This window comes from Gobio gobio (assembly GCF_949357685.1).
Source record: "Gobio gobio genome assembly, chromosome: 21".
Lineage (NCBI taxonomy): Eukaryota > Metazoa > Chordata > Actinopteri > Cypriniformes > Gobionidae > Gobio > Gobio gobio.
In genome coordinates this window covers 29113402-29129356 of record NC_137117.1, presented here as the reverse complement: position 1 = coordinate 29129356, position 15955 = coordinate 29113402, and the positions used below count along the sequence as shown (strand labels likewise).

The following is a 15955-nucleotide window of genomic DNA, read 5'->3' as shown; positions in this document are numbered from 1 at the left end:
TTGTGTCATTGTCGTCCACAGGCGTGGTTCAAACGCGGAAGGTTTCACTATGCCAGTTCCCTAAATTTATAGACACGTATGGGAATCCATTAGAGCAGGTGTCTCTCGGGCACAGTTTTATCTCATGGGGGAATGTTTGAGGAAAACTTGCCCATGTCTAAAGACGTTATGGGACAGAATATACGGACACTCAACGGCCGATGGGGAAAACAGCATGAAAGCTGGCAGTGACTGTACAGGCGAAGGACCCGCTAATACAGAGACTATTACGCGTTACTCGCCTCCGAAGACAGACAATGCTGCTATCTATACTGGTCTATGGGACTTTGAGGCACGCGACGGACAGGAGTTGTCGTTCAAAGCTGGTGATATGTTTGAGATTGTCAACCGTTCCGGTGACTGGTGGAGTGCGAAAAGAATCGACTCACTCGGCAGTGTAGCCACCGGTTTTGTGCCATGCAATTATCTGGCACGAGCGGCATCCGTTGAGTCTCAACCGTGAGTGTCTCAAAGCTACTTCTGAAAAGTAGTTTGTTAACACTATCCTAATACTAGTATCTAGAGCAGAGATATTCCCTTAAATCTACAGCAGTTCAGTCTCTAGCTTCCCAGCAGAAATCAGAACAATCTTGATCTTTTTACATTATGTTGTAGGCTATGATGAAATAAGCATTTCAAGAATATTTTTGTACATGTTTATGCTGGCCACCATAATAATCTACCTTTATAATTAATCATAAATAGGTTCTCCAAGACAAATAGTTATTTTAATCCAGTGGGATATCTGGGTCGTTCCTGTTATACAGTGACTTTTCTGTCTTTATGATTTACTTACTCAGATTTTCTTTAAAATGAGTCACATAGTTATAAGAAATGGCTTAAATTATAAATGTAGGTCTTCTTTATCACTTAAACAGATATAATAGACATTAAAAAATACTCTTTTGTATTTTACACACCTTTTTATTGATATATGCATTCAATTGTTCATAATTATGTCGTCAGTGCAAAGTAATCAACTTCCACAAGAACTATAAACCATGAAATGATAAAAATCTCAAAATATTTTTAGATTATGTTATAGAATAGGCTAAACTACCTAGTTATACATAGAAATCATGTGAAACTAAAGTAAAAAATTTTTTTTACAATTGTGTTCATTCACTGTGTCCCTGAAGTCATCTTCCACCCTGTTAGTATGTATTTCTCGACTTCCAAAAAAGACCACAATTTCATTGAGACAATTTTCAGGAAATTACATCATTTATTTTTCCTGCTGGAATTTAACCGAACAAAATTAATTAAGCTTCAATTCTCACCTCTTCCTTTTTTTTAGTTTTTGAAATGTTATCCTACTTGTCCCACTCTTAAAGTTCCACCCTGTTAGGCTCTGTTATGAAGAATGTTTGTCCGGTCAAAAAAAATGTAAAAACATATCTGACAGTTATAAAAGTTTTGTTTATCCGTAGAAGGTTAGCTAGCTAAATGTTGATCACTCAAAGAGCTACGGCTAACTAACATTTTCCACCCTGTTAGATCTATAATCCTAACGTGGTGGAAATTATTATAGAATAAATCGTATTTATTGTATATTGCAAATATCTATATTTATGTGTATATATAAATATTATATATATAAAACAATATTATGTAGGTGCAGTTCCACACATTACTGATGGCAAATCATGCAGGACAATGACGAAATCTCATCCCCTGTTATGGTGTTCCACCCTGTTAGGCGAGTCATTTTTAAATAATAATTTGACAGCAACGTTAAATGTTTTGCATACTTATGTTTTATTTTGGGAGTTGAGGATCATTAACATCATATACAAAATATGTTTTTGAACACATTTTTTTATTATTTACCATCCTGTTGGCAAAAATGGGTACAAAAAGCACGTGTTCTTAATAATCAAGACATTCAATTCATCAATAATAGTTTTGTTATTGTTTCAAGAATTAAAAAAAATACCATGATGGCATAAGGGACTATGCATACTATCCAAGAAAAACTTGTTATTGTTTTACATTTACATTATTAACATTTTGTGATAACTATGTATATGTCCATAACAGGGTGGAACACCTTCAGGGCCAGTGTCTGAACAATTAATCTACTCATAATTATTATCTTTTTAGTCCCTGAGCTTGACCAATATGTATCCCTACTAGTTAAACATGTCACTATTTTGGTAGAATGCTAAAAACATGAAAATCATGTACTTTTTTTCCCAACATTTATGAAGCCAAAATGTTACCGCATACCAGGAATGACCCATCTATCACATAATCTGGGACGCAATTAAAAATCGAATTGCAGGATCGCACCTTTTATCTGATGGGTGCCACGTACAAACGATTTAAAGGGATAGTTCACCCGAAAATATAAAATGTATAAACCTTATATTTACTTTTTTACTGAAGCTGTCAAGGTTAAAAATTTTTGCAACAGTACCATAAAAATGTCATAACATTTCTTAGTACGCATTAAGGGCCCTGTTTTAACGATCTGAGCTCATGGTCTGAAGCGCATTGAGCAGGTGCACGTGTTGGAATCATAGACTGTAAAAAATATGGACGTTGTGTCCGTAACGTCACCCATAGGGTTTTGAAGAGCAGTTTTGAAGCGTAAAGTAGGGACGAGCTGGCCGTCGCCATCTTGGCAGCGCGTCATCGCTCGTCACTCCCAGATAACAGAAAATGGGAAAAGAGGCGGGACGTGGGCGGAGCTGAGGTGAAGTGATGACTAACAGACAGCAGATAAATGGCTATCCACCTGTTACTCAAAGTGGCCACGCCCTTAACTATGCAGGACTTTAAGGCTTTATATAATGTAAACAAATGAGTTATAAAAAATTCACCCCCCTCACAGTTGTCATGAAGGGCAAAATTAGCCGTATAGACCAAAACCACAATTTGTACCAGGCTGTAAACATGTTTTTTCCTGCTGTAAAGTTGGGCATTTTAACATGGGGCTCAATGAGATTCTGCTCCCTTCTGGAGCCTGACCCTAGTGGTCAGTCGATGAATTGCAATTTAAGTCACTTCCGCATTGGCTTCAAGAGAAACTGCGGGAGTTTGCCGCTTGGTTGGAATCCACTTTTGCTGGTTTAACGATGGAAAAATCGGTCAGCGCGCCAGGCACATGGTCCAAAAGAGTTGTACCTAGTCTCTTAATGAGTCATTGGGTTGTTTTGGGCTTAACATGCAATAAACCAATCAGAGTGAATCTCCCACAACGGATTCACTATTTACATGGCGGAATTTGTGAGTGGAAAGACAACACTTCTCCAGAGTTCCCTTTTATTTGTGATATATAAAATGTGTGCTGCTGCGCGTCCCTGTGTTTGTAACAAGCAGAGTGTACGCGCGTTGTATAGGCAACTATAGGCACATATTACTAACACGCCCTTTAAATAACACAAAAAATACTGCGCTATTGACTTTAGAGCAGGTTGTTGTTGGTCAAATGCGCCTGAACACCTCGTTTTCAGACCAGCAGGCCAATGGGCGAACAGATGTGCGCGAGTTAATTTGCCTTTTTAAAGGCAAATGGCGCTGGACGTGAAAATAATAATAATAATAATAATAATAATAATTTGTTACATTTATATAGCGCTTTTCTAGGCACTCAAAGCGCTTTACATAGAAGGGGGAATCTCCTCAACCACCACCAAAGTGCAGCATCCACCTGGATGATGCGACGGCAGCCATATTGCGCCAGTACGCCCACCACACACCAGCTGATTGGTGGAGAGGAGACAGAGTGATGATACCAATCGTATATATATATGGGGATGATTAGGAGGCCATGATGGACAGGGGCCAATGGGCAAATTTGGCCAGGATGCCGGGGTTACACCCCTACTCTTTACCGATGGGCATCCTGGGATTTTTAATGCCCACAGAGAGTCAGGACCTCGGTTTAACGTCTCATCCGAAGGACGGGCCGAAGGACGGCCGTGCTGAAACTAGCAAAAGACACTTGCGTTGAGCCTGGTGTCACATTGTGCCAGGTGTATAATAGGGCCCTAAGTCTTTGGGTGACGAAAAGACAGAAATTTAAGTTGTTATTCACTGATAATGTTTTTCCCTCCAGTGAGATGATAACAGCTGTGAAGGATTAAGACCTGTTCACACCCAGGCCCGGTCTCAGAATCAAATCACTGAGGGTGCTTCTGAAATTGCTGAGGGGGCTCTAGTAAAGTGCAGATAGGCTAAGCAACGGCTCCACCATATCAGTGTACAGTGAGAACTGTATGATTATTTATTTACAAGTCATTTACAAATAATTGGAATTTCAAAAATACTAAAAAAAATTTGCTACAAATTGTCTATTAATCTATTAGTCTGCCTTTACATTGCTTTAATGCGTTACTAGTATTTTAACACATCATCTTCCTGAGAACCAGAAAAAAAGGTTTTGTGAATTTAAAATTTAGAATTTTTTTGGAGCATAAATTAAACTTTTATTTTTATTTTGTATTCCTATGTTATAGGCTATGCTATATCCTCTGCTCTGTAGAGGACACCAGAACCTCTTTATTGAGAAAATTAAAAGACATGACTAGACAAACAATGGGATTTTTTTTTTCATTCCCCAAACAATTTTTATGCTTCAAGTTTTTTTTAAATCCAAACTTTGTATAAAGATGATTCTCAGTGTTATGAAAGATACAGAATAATTTGATATACCATTTTTCTTTATGCAAATATATGTGTGTAATCATTATTGCCATTAAATGCTATTCCCATTCTATAGGCAATGCATCATACTATATCTAATTTGCATATTAATGTGTTGTAATGTAAAAAGACGTGTAATAATATTTTTATAAGAATATCTTGTATTTCATAAGAATATCCAGACTTAAAACTGTGTATGTTGTCAGAGAAATTTGTTAAATAATGTAAAAAACCTCTATTCTGGGTCTCAGGAGGATATTTCTGTCTCGTACAGAGTGGCATTTATATTTAGATGTCATGTCACTTCCGAAACTTTGTGGCATGCAATTGGCCGTCGGTCCTCTTAGCAATAATAGTTTATTCAATGAATGACTGTAGCCTCGAAAGTGAGCCAAGATCACTACGATCACTAAAATGCTGTTGCTTCACTGGATACATCTGTCCTTTCAAATTTTCGTCCAATATCTGTCCTGCCTTTTATATCTAAGGTTATGGAAAAAATTGTGCTCTTACAGCTTCAAACCTTCTTAACTAATAACCACATCGATGAGATATTCCAATCTGGTTTCAAATTGCTGCATAGTACCGAAACCGCTTTAGTAAGAGTCCTCGATGACATTCATATGACTACCGACTCCGGTGATTCTGTCATTTTACTCATGCTCGATTTGTCTTCAGCTTTTGATACTGTTGACCATGATATTCTTATCTCGCGTTTGAAATCCAGCGTAGGTTTGGAGGGGGGAGGGGTTTTAAGTGAAACTTTACTTTACTTCTTGTGGTGTACCTCAGGGCTCTATTTTAGTACCTACACTTTTCTCTCTATATTTACTTCCACTGGGTTGCAACTTTGATAGACATGGTGTTTCCTTTCCATTGTAACGCTGATGACGTGCAACTCTACCTGCCTGCAACTATAAAAAGCAGTAGTGCTTTAAACACTCTCAGCGTGCTTGGACGATGTCAAAACATAGCTCTTCAAAAATGCTCTGTTCCTAAACCTGTTCCTGTTCCGGAAATTATAGTTTTTAGCCCATTTGACTCCAGGACACAAAATCATTTGGATCTTGAGCATTTAAATCCTTTTTTATCTTCACAAGTGAGAAATCTGGGTGTGGTAATAGACAACCGCCTGAAATTCGACAAACAAATTAGCTCTGTTGTAGGCTCAAGTTTTTTCTATAATCGTTCGCTTTCCAAAATTAAATATTTTCTTTCTGAAGACTCGCTAAAGGTTGCCATCCATGCCCTCGTTACATCTCGGCTGGATTATTGCAACTCACTCTATTACGGCAATTCTAAGTCACAAATTTCTCGGTTGCAACTTGTTCAAAATGCTGCAGCTAGGTTCCTCAAGAGACAGAAAATTTTTTATTGTCACGCCACTTCTGAGATCCCTACACTTGTCTATCCAGTTCAGAATTGAGTTTAAAATATTACTATTAGTATACAAATCATTAAACAACCTGGCACCTCTTTATCTGACAAACTTAATACACCTCTATACTCCGGCGAGAGGACTTAGATCGGACGGCAAATTCCTCCTTAAGATCCCCAGAGCTCGCTTAAAGACAAGGGGAAATAGGGCTTTCGAAGTCATTGGACCCACATTATGGAACAATCTTCCACACTCTATTTGAACCGTGGCCACTTTATCTGAGTTCAAATCTAGTCTAAAAACCCATTTGTTCTCTTTGGCTTTTAACTTATCATTTGTTTTAATTTTTATCTCCTGCATTATTACTATTATAAATATTGTTTTTACTTGTATTGCACTTGTATTTTTACTGTTTTACTGTTGTTCTGATTGGCTGTCAATGTTCATATCATTCGTCAGAAGGAAAAATTGCTCTGAAAGTGATAGCTGTGATGTGGACTTCCCTATTCTCGTTAAATTACAATGACTATTAAAACTTTATAGTTCTAGTTATTGCCCTTGGAGTGAATGTCCCTTTAACTGAGTGAACTGATTAGATCGTTTTGTGAATCAGTTTGGTGAATGATTCATTGAAGAGATCTGAATCAAAGGAATGTCAATTGAATAGTGGTAGATTACAATTATTGATACATTATTGAACACCTGTGCTATCAATTGTACTCAAACTATACTGTACATCCCATGTGTTGTTCTGTATATTTAGGTGGTTTTTTGGAAAGATGAGCCGTATTGAAGCAGTGAATCACCTCATGTTTGCGGGAAATGATAATGGAGCCTTCCTTGTGCGGATAAGCGAGTCTGACTGCATGGGCTTTGTGATCTCAGGTGTGTGTGTTGTTTTCTGACAGTCATTAGTGAGATTCTTACAGCATATATCCTTTAACCTGCTTTTGGAGACTGATGTTCTGAATCTTTTCTTTTAGTGAAGACACAGGACAAAGCAAAGCACTTCAAGATCTACCAGACTAATGGTCAGTTCTTTGTGGATCCGTCTCCTACATTCACCAGTGTATTAGAGGTGGTTGAATATTATTTAACTCACTCATTCTCCACTTCAGACCAACTGAAGCGACCCTGTATTCGGGTGAGTAAATTTTTTTTTATTTCTCACATGTTCTTTCTGTTTGTTCAGTATTTGTCATATGAGGAAGTGACTGAAATAGTTTCTTTATTTTGAGAACGTCCGTTGTCCATTTGCATTAGAGACAGTAAATATTTGCCAATATCAAGAAACTACATTTTCAGTCCTCCAGTAAACACATGCTGATGTCTGATTGTAAAGCATCTAACCCAGTAAATATGGGGAGCGTATATAGAGCTGTAATAAAGTGAAATGCATTTATAAACATACTTCCTGACACCACCGTCATCTTTCTGTAGAAAAAGCCCCGGCTGCAAGGTCTGTCACCTTCCACAGTCGATGAATGGGAGCTACCTAAAGAACAATTTACCCTTAAGAAGGTGCTGGGCAGTGGCCACTTTGCTGAAGTTTATAGTGGGACATGGAAAAATCACACTAAAGTGGCCATCAAAATCCTCAAGAACAACGGTGAGCTCATAGCTTGAGGTGCCACAGAGCAGAGCTGAAAATATGAATGTAAATGTTGCACAGCAAAATAATATATACACACCAAGCTGACGGGCGGCCATTGACCAACGTCGGGCTAGTCTTTGTGGTGTGTTCCACACGTCAGCTCTAGTCGCGCTCACATCGGCAGGAGTTCACCATGATGAATCGCCGCCGGTGAGAGAGATCACTCTGATTGGCTGTTCAGTTTAGCGAGCAAGTCAGTGCTCAAGAAAAAAAAGTGAAAGCGAGCAAAGAAGTCAATATGCACTATATTACATACAGAACCCCAGGATCTGCTGGGAATTCTTGCTTTTGCCAGTTACAGTGTTCCAGAATTTCCTTCAGGGACGGAACTGGATGTAAATGAGTAATGTGACTGAGCAAAAATCAGCTGCATAATTCATACAAAATAAATGTATCCTTATGAAGGCAACCACCTTAGAGAAACCACCTGCTTTGCAGCCTTAGGGCATGAATACCTTACAATTTTAACAACCAACGGTTTCGGATTGTACATTGCACACATTACTGGTGAGGTAAATGTGAGCTTAGGCTGAACACAATGTAAATCATGCAGAATGGCTGTGATCCTCAACATTACACTAGTAAATCTGCAACTGAATACCTCAAGCAGAAAAAGGAATAATCTGGAATTAATGGCGTTCTAGATGCATTGCAATACACTTTTGTCTTGTTCTTCAATCAAAACAAAATCTAAACTTTAAAACAAGATACATTTACATAATATAATAACTTCCTTCTTGCACCATTTGTAAATAGTTGTTCTTGTCTTAAGCATAAATCTAACAAATTTCAATGACTATGCAAAACAAGAAATAAAAAAGAGAATAAGAATGTTTTCTGAAGGAGTTAGAAAAATTTAAGATATATCCTCAAGAAAGGTCTTATTATCTTATCCACTTTAGCTTTGTTTAAGTACTTGTAACTCGTTTTAAGCATGTTTATATATTTTTACTGTCAAACAAGGCAAAATGCTGATTAAGATAATTAAAAAAAAATCTAATAAATACTATATATACAGGTGCTGGTCATATAATTAGAATATCATCAAAAAGTTTATTTATTTCACTAATTCCATTCAAAAAGTGAAACTTGTATATTATATTCATTCATTACACACAGACTGATATATTTCAAACATTTATTTATTTTAATTTTAATGATTATAACTGACAACTAAGGAAAATCCCAAATTCAGTATCTCAGAAAATTAGAATATTACTTAAGGCCAATACAAAGAAAGGATTTTTAGAAATCTTGGCCAACTGAAAAGTATGAACATGTGATCTGGCATATCGCATCTTCCTCTTCACAATACCCCATAGATTTTCTACGAGGTTAAGGTCAGGCAAGTTTGCTGGCCAATTAAGAACAGGGATACCATGGTTCTTAAACCAGGCACTGGTTGCTTTGGCACTGTGTGCAGGTGTCAAGCCCTGTTGGAAAATTAAATCTGCATCTCCATAAAGTTGGTCAGCAGCAGGAAGCATGAAGTGCTCTAAAACTTCCTGGTATACGGCTGTGTTGACCTTGGACCTCAGAAAACACAGTGGACCAACACTAGCAGATGACATGGCACCCCAAACCATCACTGACTGTGGAAACTTTACACTGGACCTCAAGCAACGTGGATTGTGTGCCTCTCCTCTCTTCCTCCAGACTCTGGGTCCCTGATTTCCAAAGGAAATGCAAAATGTACTTTCATCAGAGAACAGTCCTTTTTGTCTTTAGCCCAGGCGAGACGCTTCTGACGCTGTCTGTTGTTCAAGAGTGGCTTGACACAAGGAATGCAACAGCTGAAACCCATGTCTTGCATACGTCTGTGCGTAGTGGTTCTTGAAGCACTGACTCCAGCTGCAGTCCACTCTTTATGAATCTCCCCCACATTTTTGAATGGGTTTTGTTTCACAATCCTCTCCAGGGTGCGGTTATTCCTATTGCTTGTACACCTTTTTCTACCACATCTTTTCCTTCCCTTCGTCTCTCTATTAATGTGCTTGGACACAGAGCTCTGTGAACAGCCAGCCTCTTTTGCAATTACCTTTTGTGTCTTGCCCTCCTTGTGCAAGGTGTCAATGGTCATCTTTTGGACAACTGTCAAGTCAGCAGTCTTCCCCATGATTGTGTAGCCTACAGAACTAGACTGAGAGACCGTTTAAAGGCCTTTGCAGGTGTTTTGAGTTAATTAGCTGTGGCACCAGGTGTCTTCAATTTTGAACCTTTTCACAATATTCGAATTTTCTGAGATACTGAATTTGGGCTTTTCCTTAGTTGTCAGTTATTATCATCAAAATTAAAAGAAATAACATTTGAAAATATATCAGTCTGTGTGTAATGAATGAATATAATATACAAGTTTCACTTTTTGAATGGAATTAGTGAAATAAATCAACTTTTTGATGATATTCTAATTATATGACCAGCACCTGTATATGAAGTGAATAACACTGATTATCTCTTCATCACGGCACCTGTTAGTGGGTGGGATAAATTAAGCAGCAAGTGAACATTTTGTCCTCAAAGTTGAGGTGTTATAAAATAAATATAATAGTAAATCATATTTTTTGTCTATTTCTTTTTACCACAGATGCTCTTGTGCAGAAGGACTTTCAGTTGGAGGTGCAGATTATGAAGCGTCTGCGTCACAGGCACCTGATTGCTCTCTTTGCCATCTGCACTTCCTCCGCCCCATTTTACATCATCACCGAACTAATAGAGAAGGGCGACCTGCTTAAATTCCTCAGAAGTCAGTCAGATTGATGTCTTACATCTTAGTGAATGTGTTACACCAATATAAAATGTCCTTCTTGTGATTCCTTCTTCTCTCCGTCTTTCAGGTCAAGAGGGTAGGGTTTTGGACATGGAGTCTCTGATCGACATGGCAGCTCAAGTAGCAGATGGGATGGCATATTTAGAGACACATAACAGTATTCATAGAGACCTTGCGGCAAGAAATGTTCTAGTCGGAGAGGGATATGTCTGCAAAATTGCTGATTTTGGCCTCGCTCGAGTCACTAAGGTGAGCAAACATGATATGCTGACTTCACAATCTGCATCCCAAGTGATATATATATATATATAGTTGTATTATTCAACCCCTTCATGGCAAGCATCTTTAGTACTTAGTAAAACACCCTTTTGCTGTTATGACCTGCTGCAAATGAGATCTATAACCAGACACCAGCTTCTGGCAGCGTTTCTGAGGAATTCTCCATAGCCTCCAGTTCAGTAATATTCTTGGGTTTGCCTGCTACAACTGCCTTCTTTAAATCCCACCAGAGATTTGTCAGGTGACTGTGATGACCACTGTAGAATCTTCCAGGACTTCTTCTGCAACCAAGCCTTAATGGAATTGATGGCAAACTGGAGGCAAATTTTCTTGTGCTTTTGGGGTCAGTAGTGATGTAAGTCTTAGAATTCTGGCATGGAAACTGCATGCGTTTAGTACACGCCTTATTGTGCAAACTGAAACATCAGTACCTGTTGCCACCAAGTCTTGCTACAGGTCTTTTGCAGTCACTCGAGTCACTCTATCAAAAGTGCTCCAAGGAAGGAACAGTGGTGAACAGGCGACAGGGTCATGGGTGAGGCTCATTGATGCACGTGGGGAATTAAGGCTGGCCCATGTGGTCTGATCAAACAGACGAGCTACTGTAGCTCAAATTGCTCAAGAAGTTAACGCTGATTCTGATAGAAAGGTGTCAGAATACACAGTGCATCACAGTTTGTTGCAGTCAGGGTGCCCATGCTGACCCCTGTCCACCAACAAAAGCACCAACAGTGGGCACATGAGTATCAGAACTGGACCACGGAGCAATGGAAGAAGGTGGCCTGGTCTGATGAATCACGTTTTCTTTTACATCGCGTGGATGGCCGGGTGCGTGCGTCGCTTACCTGGGGAACACATGGCATCAGGATGCACTATGGGAAGAAGGCAAGCCGGCTGAGGCAGTGTGATGCTTTGGGCAATGTTCTGCTGGGAAACCTTGGGTCCTGCCATCCATGTGGATGTTACTTTGACACGTACCATCTACCTAAGCATTGTTGCAGACCATCTTCCCTGGTGGCTGTGGCGTCTTTCAGCAGGATAATGCGCTCTGCCACAAAGCAGAAATGGTTCAGGAATGGTTTGAGAAGCACAACAACGAGTTTGAGGTGTTGACTTGGCCTCTAAATTCCCCAGATCTCAAACCAATAGAGCATCCATGGGATGTGCTGAACAAACAAGTCCGATACACGGAGGGCCCGCCTCTTGGACTTACAGGACTTAAAGGATCTGCTGCTAAAATCTTGGTGCCAGATACCACAGCACACCTTCAGGGGTCTAGTGGAGTCCATGCCTCGACGGATCAGGGCTGTTTTGGCACTAACACAATATTAGGTCATAATATTATGCCTGATCGGTGTATATGAGCTATATGTGATAAATGAGTTAAAAAAATTAAATGAGGTCAAAAGTAATCTTAAAGTAGTCAGATTATATTTCCTTGTGTGTGTGTGTGTATATATATATATATATATATATATATATATATATATATATATATATATATATATATATATATATATATATATATATATATATATATATATATATATATATATATATATATATATATATATATATATATATATATATATATATATATATATATATATATATATATATATATATATGCATACAACACATGCCAACATGCAAACAAAAGAAAAGAGAGTACTGGCACCTTATAATATCAAGTTCAAGCACGGCATCCTGGAAATTATGGACATTTGCTTCCAGCTTTATGGATATGTCCGTAGGGAACATGGTTTTGTGATCCTGATCCTGTGAAATCAGTTCATATGTCTTTGCTATATATTATTATACAGAACAATCATCCAATTTAACCAATCAGTGATTTCACTTTGTTTTTAAGTGCTCTTCAATGCACTGATCTGTTCAATGAAGTTGTCTTTTAACATGTCTAGGAGCCTGTTTATATATCTGATGAAAAGAAAATACCATATAAATGGACCGCACCTGAGGCTATCGGTCGAGGCCGTTACTCAATCAAATCTGATGTCTGGTCATTTGGGATTCTCCTTTATGAGATTGTCACGTATGGAGCAATCCCTTACCCAGGTCAGTTTCAACATGCTAAATCTTGTATCATGTTTTTTTTTCTGTTTGAGAAATAATATTTATCATTTATATTTATAATTTTTAAATCATACATTTTTTCATTATTATATGTTTAATTATTGTATGAATTATAACAAATATTTTTTTGTTTTAGTTTTTTTAGATTTTGAGCAATTTGGCTTTTCATAACATTTTGTCAGACTAGAGGAAGGAAAACATACAAATAAACATTTAAGTGTTTATTTTGTTGTACTTTATCTATTTGCATCTGTAGATTTCAGTTACAATACAAATAAAGGTTTTTTTATATTATACATATTATTTTATACAACATATCTAAAAACATGGTGAAATGTTTTTCTAGCTGTTGACAGTATTTTCTGATTTATGGAGTGATAAAATGAGATATCAAAAATCCCTTCTGTAAAAACCTTAAGAAGTCAACAATAATTCAGATTTCTGTTCTGGAAAAGTATACAAATTTGGCAACACTTTTTTTTTTACAGTGTCCTTGTTACATATGTTACTTGTACTTACCATAGTAATAACGGTAAATTATGCATAATTACATGCAACTAACCCTCAACCAAACCCTAATCCTACCCTAACCCTATAATAAGTACATGTAGTTAATTAATATTAATCAGAACTTAAATATATAATTACACTGTAACAATGATACCTTAAAATAAAGTGTAACCCAAATTTGTGCATGTTTAATCAGATAATTCCACATTTGCATAAATATTTGCAAACTTTAATATAAAAAATGTTTGCAATACTTGATTTGCTTTTTTTTTTACCCTATTCATCTGGGGCCTTAAATACCTTAACATTTGAGTTTGTATATTCAAGCCATTCTCTTCTTTTATAGGTGTTGCAAATTCTGATCTGTATCGTATCGTCACAGAACAACACTATAGAATGCCTTCACCAGCCAACTGTCCACAGATCATTTATAACATCATGCGATCTTGCTGGAGTGCAGAGCCAGAGGACCGTCCCACTTTTGAGGTTCTGAGGCATGAACTAGAGAACTATCAAGGCATCCTCTGTCGTGATTCTGGCAGAGTGTACAATTAGATTCCACTCCTTGCAAACATCCTGAGGCCTAAAGTCTTAGAAACCAAAACACCGACCATGAACAATTGCAACAGTCATCTTTGATGGATTAGGGGGACTGTAGATTAGTCCACCATATCAGTTTTCAAATAATGAGGAAGATGCACACATAAAGCACTTTTGGGAGCGCTAAGGGCAAATAATAATTTATTTGTGTTTAGACTTAGAGCAATAATTATTGACTTAGTTTAATGAGACAATTGCTGTAGTTGTTTTTTTTATAGATGAAGCTAGATGAATGTCAAAGAACATGGAATGCAATAAAACAACAAATAAGACATGCTGCTTTATGTTGTTTTAAATATTGTGCTGTACTGTTTGTAATATATTTCATTGTGTATTATAATGTTCTGCATTGTTAATGTTTATTGCAATTCACCAAAACAAATTCCTCATGGCAGTCTTACATTGCCGATAAACTTCAAAGAAAGAAAACACATGCCAAATCAGAAACCCAAATATGTTACAACCCTCCTTTGTTAAAACATGATTTGTTTTTTTGTTTTTTAATGGCACAGCCTTATGACGGGCACAATCCTGGTGTGTCATTAACTGCCTTCCATAAGGAAACAGTAAGATGGGGAAAGGTCATAGCATATGAAATGTTGCCATATCTACAAACTCAAAGGTTGTGGGACTATTAGATAACATGGATTATTTGTTTTGTCAGATGTAATACTCTATATTGATGCAGGTGGTAACAGATTGTTGTATAGGGTCATCACACTTCTCACATTAGTGAACCAATGAATAAGGCCTGTGCAATATGAAATGTCACCAGCAGATAGCGACATACCAGTATTTCAGTGATGAGCTGTAGCTTGCAACCAAGAAGTCTGTCTTTTAATTGAATTGAACGGCATGTCATCATAATGCTTATATCATAAAGCGTGAAATAAATCAATAAAACAATGACTCATGACCATGTTCAATAATGCGTATCCATAAGCACTGCGACCTTCATGCTTTCACTACAACAAACACACTATACCCCTATAGAGGCTCTGACACTGTAAAGTTTAAGCTGTTATGTGTTTGAACTACTGACAAGAGCTGCTGATGTATGGGATCATGTTCGTCATTGTCATTATCATCATAGGTGACAGGGTCGTTCCTGTTATTCCTTTTACGAAACACATTTTCAGCATGTATTTCTTAATTTACTGTTTCAGTATTAAACTCACTATTTTAAAGAGAGTGAAATATGTTGGGGCGGTTTATTACAGTATCATGGGGTGAAATACTTACGCCTATTTTCACTACGTTGGTTTGCCAGGATGTTTCCATTTTTGGTGATATGTCGTAACATTTAAAAACAGTGACATTAATTATTTTTGATGGAATATTGCAATATTTATTATAAATGATTTATCCCTACACATCATTAGACTATTAAAAACAAAGCATGTGCCATAATCAAAATAATTTCCCCTTCCTCTTGCAGCAACATCTCTTCTCTGATGCCGTGTTTACTGGCGGAGGGTGGGGCAAACTGTCACTCACCCGAGATCACAGCAATAGCAAACCACAACCATCCAAGTATGACATCACTGTGTAGGCCAACCGACAGTTCCTTTTGCGTCAATGAAGTGAGATTAAATGCATAAAAAATGTTGTTTTATTTAACATATTTAACATAACAAATTTAGGTTTGCATAGTATTCTGATTTTGCATTTGACTGATTTTATTCATTTTGAGGAATACCGAATCTTTTTTGTGCAAGTGAGATGAGTAAATGCATGCTCACATTTAGTCTAGAGCTACAATAATCCATCATGTTTACACACATCCTCTGCACTTAAGATTTCTCTCCACATTGGGACAAGAGAGCCTCAGTCAATAAATGGGAGAACAAAGTAACTTGCGTTACTTGGTAACAGATATTTTGTTGTAAATTTGAAAAGTAATGCGTTACTTTACTAGTCACTTGAAAAAGAAATCTGATTACATTACTCAAGTTACTTGTAATGCGTTAACTTACCCCCAACA

The 15955-nt window shown here is 37.4% G+C and overlaps 1 protein-coding gene across 2 annotated transcripts; it reads left to right on the top strand.

The window, feature by feature from the left end:
• The first annotated feature begins 17 nt into the window (after positions 1 to 17).
• On the top strand, positions 18 to 14895 carry ptk6b (PTK6 protein tyrosine kinase 6b). 2 transcript variants are annotated; one of them, XM_079801833.1, is made up of 9 exons: positions 55 to 498; positions 6831 to 6952; positions 7051 to 7098; positions 7186 to 7211; positions 7508 to 7676; positions 10306 to 10464; positions 10556 to 10737; positions 12690 to 12843; positions 13718 to 14885. In XM_079801833.1, exons 1-9 carry the CDS (start codon positions 125 to 127, stop codon positions 13924 to 13926), a joined length of 1443 nt encoding a protein of 480 aa, XP_079657959.1. In that variant the 5' UTR covers positions 55 to 124; the 3' UTR covers positions 13927 to 14885. The 2 variants fall into 2 exon arrangements, with proteins under 2 accessions (XP_079657958.1, XP_079657959.1); XM_079801832.1 differs by having other exon boundaries at positions 18 to 498; positions 7051 to 7211; positions 13718 to 14895.
• The last annotated feature ends 1060 nt before the right edge of the window (positions 14896 to 15955 follow it).

Bases quoted from the DNA above. Each gene is read 5' to 3' on its own strand.
- ptk6b (XM_079801832.1), top strand. From the start codon at position 125: ATGGGGGAATGTTTGAGGAAAACTTGCCCATGTCTAAAGACGTTATGG. The intron at 7,677-10,305 runs GTGAGCTCATAG...TTTTTACCACAG, and splicing joins CAAAATCCTCAAGAACAACG to ATGCTCTTGTGCAGAAGGAC. The intron at 10,465-10,555 runs GTCAGTCAGATT...TCCGTCTTTCAG, and splicing joins CCTGCTTAAATTCCTCAGAA to GTCAAGAGGGTAGGGTTTTG.